General features: G+C 39.6%; 1 protein-coding gene across 5 annotated transcripts in view; it reads right to left on the bottom strand.

Annotated features, from left to right (window-relative positions):
* Positions 1-2,659: 2,659 nt before the first annotated feature.
* Positions 2,660-6,506, bottom strand: part of LIMS1 (LIM zinc finger domain containing 1) — a gene marked incomplete at its 5' end in the record, with an annotated part of 108,791 nt that continues 104,944 nt past the window's right edge. For all 5 annotated transcript variants that reach the window (XM_081144518.1, XM_081144520.1, XM_081144519.1 and 2 more), the window contains one exon: positions 2,660-5,352. In XM_081144518.1, coding sequence (XP_081000644.1) covers positions 5,238-5,352 — 115 coding nt within the window. In that variant the 3' untranslated portion in view covers positions 2,660-5,237. The remainder of the gene's footprint in view (positions 5,353-6,506) is intronic.

Genomic DNA, 6,506 nt, shown 5'->3' with positions numbered 1-6,506 from the left:
GCGCCCCCGTCCCGCCCCCAGTCCCACCCGGCGCCCCGAGCGCCCCAGTCCCGCCCCCAGTCCCACCCGGCGCCCCGAGCGCCCCCGTCCCGCCCCCAGTCCCAGCGCCCCGAGCGCCCCCGTCCCGCGCCCCTTTCCCGGCGCCCCGAGCGCCCCAAGGCTTGCTGGACGCCGCGTTGGCAGACGCGCCCCCTCTGCTAAGAAAGGAACCTGTCCGCCGCTCCTGGGGCCGCCGCTGTGCTCGTTCGGTGGGACCCGGTGCCTCTGCGCAGCGGCGGCTGAGGAGACGGGGGCTCACCATGGCCACGAACAGCCCACGGAAGGAGCCAGACTGAGAATGACGGTCGGAATAATCCGCAGGTGACGGGCAGGGCGGGCCCGGGGTGCAGTGCAGGACTGGGGGCCGCGCCTCTTAGTAAACGGAGGAGAGCCGGTGGCGAGCGACGGCGCCGGCCGACGACGCCGGTCAGATTCCGACTCGACGAGCAGCGGTCGTGAGGCGGCCGCCGCCCAGGGGGACACGGGGCCAGGACGCCGCCGGGGCGCCTCCAGACCCAGCCGGTCCCCACTGGGAAGCCGCCCCTTTCGCCCGCCACGTGCGCCCAGGGGCCCGCCGTTCCCATTTCCACTCCCCCTCCCTTCTACTGTATTGTGCCCGCGGTCACAGGTGTGTGCACCAGCATTGCACGTTCTAGACCCAATGGCCAAGGGCATGGGGGGTTCCTTCTTTTTCAACCCTGACCTGAGGATATGCTCCCACTGACCCGAGAGAGAGGAGAGACACGGACGCGCGAGAAACACGGGCCCGCTGCGCACGCCCGCCCGGCCTGGAATCCCACCCGCAGCTTTCGGCGCACAGGACGATGCTCCAGCCAACCGAGCCACACCGGCCCGGCCCCACGGTGCGCTTTGATGGAGGTGGGATGGGGAAAATACTGGTTCTGTGAAAATACCCCTTTTCCATTAGGGGCATGCTCATTCGGCCCTTATCTTTATTTTCCAGTAAATTATTTTGCTTTTAACAAAAAAAAGAACATAAAAAATCCTTGCATACCTTGTTCGATTGGAGAATTCTGGTTTCCATTTATCATTGAAAAACCAAGGACAATTTTATAACTGTTTTGTATGTAGCTGATACAATAGGGCACTCTGTTTTTAAGTAGGAACAAGTTACTCTAAAGAAATAAATCCTAGGTAATTTTCCCCAAGACAAGTGTCTTGTTGTTTCAATCAACTTATATTTTAAAAATTTTGAAAGTATCAGAATTTATGGTGAATAGTGGGAAGACTCCACCACCATTCTATATGCTTCTAAGATTTGGCTTATACTTAATATCCAGGTCACTTTCTTTTATTCATATACATGAATGTCTCTACTATATATTCAACAATACTTTTCTTACTCTTATAAACACAGACACATACTCCAAGTAAGAAAAACAGGACAGACTTATGGCCAGTCGCCATGCAGACACTCTGCTCTAAGTGGGGGGAGTTCTGAGTAACTCACAGTTGCCCTGGTCGGGGCAAGTGTGGGAGGCAACCAGTTGATGTCTCTCACACTGATGTTTCTCTCTCTCTCTCCCTTCCACTCCCTCTGAAAAGCAATGAGGAAAAAAAAAGTGTTTGTGGAAACTGCCGTGTGAATTTTTTTTTAATATGTCTTTATTGATTTCAGAGACATCAGCTGCCTCCTGCACACCCCCGACTGGGGATTGAGCCGGTAACCCAGGCATGTGCCCCGACCCAGAATCGAACCTCGATCTCCTGGATCCTAGGTTGAAGCTCAACCACTGAGTCACGCCTGGCCAGGCTGCCTTGTGAATTTTCTATAGAGAACGTTTAATTACATACTTTCACATGGACTTAGATATACTTTTAAATTGTGTTCTTAAAAGAAACTACATATAGTAATAGTTTAAAATGCCTTTTTTTAAAAATGTGGAACTTTTTAAAAAAGATATAATTGATACATAGCGTTAGTTTCAGGTATACAACATGATTCTATATTTGTATATATTGTGAAACGGTGACCACAGTAAGTCTAGTCAACATCCATCACCACAGTTATAAATTTTTTTCTTACGATGAGAACTTCTAAGATCTACTCTTTTAGCAACTTTTAAATGTGCAATACAGTACTATTAACTCTTGTCACTGTGCTGTGCATCACATCCCCATGACTTAATTGTTTTGTAACTGGAAGTTTGTACCTTTTGACCCCCTTCTCCCATTTTGCCCACACCCTACCCCCACCTCTGGCAGCCACCATCTCTTCTCTGTATCTATAAGCTTGTTTTTTGTTTGTTGTTTTTAAGATTCCACATAAGTGAAATCATACGGTATTTCTCTCTCTGATTTATATCATTAGCATGAAACCTTGAAGATCCATCCATGTTGTTGTAAATGGCAAGATTTCCTTCTATGGCTGAGTAATAGTCCAGTATGTATATATATGTATTATGTGTGTGTATATATGTGTATGTGTGTGTGTGTGTGTGTGTGTGTGTGTGTGTGTATATATATGTCATACTTTCTTTATCCACTTGTCCATCAATGGACACCTAGGTCACTTCCCAAAGGGCTTTCTTAAACATTAGCCCTATCTTCTCACAGTTCTATGTCTCAAAGCCATTCAAATTAAACAATGCACAACAGATTATTAATAATTATGAACATTTATTAAGTACCAAGAGTATACTGCAAAGGTTGCTATATAAAAACATAATTAGCAACATAGTGTCCCTGCCATTGAGCTTACAATCTAAAATGAAATACAATAAAAATGCTGTAAGCCTACCTTGACATTTCCTGAACATAGAAATGGCTATTTTGGCAAACAGTGAGGCAAAATGACCTATGCTTTCAGGTGCAGTGTTAATAACCTTGAACATGATCCAAAGAATGTTTTCTTTGTATCCAAACATTTTTCCCAATTATACTAGGCTTGGTTTAAAAGAAAAAAAAAAAGGCACTTAGAAATTCAGTTAAGAAAAATGAATTATTTAAAACTGCCTTGTTGGGCTTTAAACAAAGAGATGCTTACTCGCCTGAGGTTTTTCACAGCTAGGAAAGCTTCACAAGAAACATTATGAACTAAACCGAGTTTGACTACTATTCCAATACAACTTCAACACTTTCCTCCTTTCCCACCTGTACCGGCTCCAACGATAGCCCTACTAAGGAGGGAAGTACTGTCTCTAGATAAAATACCCAAACAAGTCGAACTTCCAGGAAATATCAATTCATATTTTAAGAGAAGAGTGAGCAGAGAGAGCACCGGGACCTCTGGCTGCAGGACAGGCCTGGCTATATAAGGTATGTAAACAAAGCAGCTCAGTTCAGTGCACACATCTTCAAAGTGATTAAAAATATAGGTCCGTTGTTTGCTTTTCTGGTATAGGCATATTTTAGAGTTAGCATCAAGACCCTACACTGCAAACCCTGTACTCTTTTGCCTATATCCATAGTATAATATTTAATAAATACTTTCAAGGTTTTCATTGCTGGTCATAAATCAGCTGACAAAGGCACAATGAAGGGATTTTGATTCTTTCTGTCAGATGCAAAGACTGCTTTAAACTTATGAACACATGCAGTCTTAAACTATACCTTTAATTATTTTCAATCATTTGTAATTCTTTGAACTCCAGAAGAACACTAAAAATAAGTTACTGGTTATTAGTTATCTGAAACCTGAAACAGAATCTACCCTGTAGAGCACATGCACACACTTTTTAATACATGCAGACAAATATTTTAATGGCAGAGTGGTAGCATCATGAGGTGATATTTTTAATGGCAAACAGTATTTTAGCAATTTTTGTAAAAAATAGTAATTTTCCCCTTAGAAGTCCATCTTGGCAACTTTCTTTTAAATGATAACACAGCAGCAGCGACATTTAAATAATGTTCACAACTAAATGTTTTGTATACAAGTTTATCAAGAATGGTCCAGAAACTTCAAAATAAAACCTTGTATGAAGTAGAATAATTCATTACTTTTGACCTAAAATTGACCCTTAAACATACCTCTTCCAATTTAAGTATCATTTATACATCTTATAGCAAATAAAATCCAATTAATTATGAGATTTGAAATGAAAAATTGGAAACACATTATCAAATTCATTCTCTTCCAATGAGATGGCAGAAATTAATTTTAATGTGTTTCCCAAAAGGGGAGAAAAAAATTCTGAAAAATATAATCATAGCTCTGGTGAATGATTCTAAGTTTATAAATCTCAACCAATACACTTATTTTTAGCTGGTACTGTATAGAACAGCTGGAATTCCTGATTATATGTTTTTCTAAGGCAAGGCAAGTTTATGTATAAAGCATAGATATTAACTTGGTTATAAAGGCAATATGACCGAAACATATACATTCACTTTTTTTAAAGTGATACATTCCAAGCTACATAAAATTTAATTTCATGTCCTATTCTAAGACTACATCTTTGATATTAAGCTTAGAAGCATAATTGCTCTAATACATAAAAAAGCTTTCATTTTTCCAATACTGCAAAGTATACTGTATTTTCAAATACAGAGAATAAAATTTTTTGCACAAAATTTTAAAAGGCAAACTATTAGCCAGCTATAACTACTGTGTTAACTGTATGAAGGAAGGAGTTAACAAAATATGAAACTAAGCATAATTTTTAAACAACTAAGCATAATTATTGCATTTAATAACAACAAACTCCAAGTAGTTCTGAATACTTGTTTTGTGTTAGTAATGTGTATGTTCATATCACAGGTACCGGTTTGATAAACATACTAAGATTCCATAAGCTTTGTTCTTCTTGGTTATTTTTCTTCCCTGTACCCTCCCCAATAGCAGTTGGAGTTAATTTTCTGTTGACTACAAAGTAAAATAATGTTTGTATTTTTTAATCTGAGTCATGTAAAAGATGACTCCTTACTTTCATTTTTAAAAGTTGTACCTAAATTAAAATCTAACATTTATCCATGTGGTTTTTGCTATTAAGTATAGTCTACATTTTAATAAATCGGTAAGGGGTAATTAACAAAGGCAAATCTGGATTTCATCTGTGTTTTAAATATGATCACAAACTACGTATTTTTTAATGAGACAAAGGAGATGAAGAAGACCGTTCATCTAGGTCCTCTTCACACAACTATTTCGAGAGACAGGCTTAAATAAGGGCGGGCCAGGTCAATAACGCTGGTGCTCTCGTCTTTGCAGAGAAGAGAAAAAAGTAAATCAAAAGTTATTTCCTTCCTATGGTTTCAGCTAGTTTCTTAAGTCTTTTCTTCAGCTCCAACGGAAATTTCTCATAGCACTTTTTACAGACTGGTTTCATATCAAACTCCACAAATTTATTCCTAAAGATAACAATAAAAAAAATTAGTGGAAATATATTTAACATAGACACGTAAATAATGTGAAATAATTTTACTGAAGTAAATGAAGACAGTATATGATGGCATGTTTGCAAACAATTATAATTCTAACCTCAATTCCTGTCATTGTGGTAGATGTAAATAATTCACAGTATTTGAAAAAAAACTGTCCTATAAATTGATCTTATACATCTACCTGTTTAATACAGAATGTATATTACGTTGTAGTCAGTGCTAAGAATTCAGGCAATCTAATGTAAATATAATTTAGGTAAGTAAAGTCAGTTACATTTTAAAGTACTACAAGAATACTTTTAAAGTTACTTAAAGCAAAGAATTGTATTTCTTTAATTTGAACAATCCTCTTTACTGAAGGCAAAATAATCTTACTCTTTTAAATTAGGTAGTGATGAGGTCTCATCTTTCCTGGCATAAAATGGTTTGCCTCCCACCCGACCTACCCCCCAAAAAATCATTTGAAATAAATCTTAAATCAGAATGGGTTATTTTGGTTGGTTGGTTGACAGAAAGGTTGGTAGGGGAGATACAGGAAGGTTCTTAATCACTCAATGAGCAAATGAACCAGACTACCTGTGGTTATATTTTGTACTGAATAGTAGCTGTATGGATAACTCCATTCTTCTTTATAAAAGCTAGAGCAGCCCTAGCCAGTTTGGCTCAGTGGTGAGCGCGCTGGCCCACGGGCTAAAGGTTCTCGGGTTCAAGTCCAGCCAAGCGCACATGCCTCCGTTGCAGGCTCCATCCCCAGCCCTGGTCTGGGCACGTGTGGGAGGCAGCCAACTGATGTGTCTCTCTCACATCAATGTTTCTCTCTCTCCACCCCCACTGTCATAAATAAATAAATAAATAAATAAATAAATAAATAAATAAATAAATAGAGCTAAAGTAATACACATTATTTATAAAACAGTTCTGGAGAGGTCAGTTTTCAGATGGCCTCCTATCTGCAATAGTGTGCTAATTTGTAAGTATAAGAGCTTATTACTGTTTAAATCAGGGTCTTTCATTGTGAATCAAGTAAATACACAACTTTATAACTTTTTCTGTGAAATTATATTTAAGAAGCATTTGTGGAACAAGTCTGGTAATACATTGTCATTTATGGCAAATGACTA

Source organism: Miniopterus schreibersii (genome assembly GCF_964146895.1).
Source record: "Miniopterus schreibersii genome assembly, chromosome: 8".
In the NCBI taxonomy this organism is placed as follows: Eukaryota; Metazoa; Chordata; class Mammalia; order Chiroptera; family Miniopteridae; genus Miniopterus; species Miniopterus schreibersii.
Note: the sequence above shows the minus strand (reverse complement) of the source record. Positions and strands in the feature narration are given on the sequence as shown.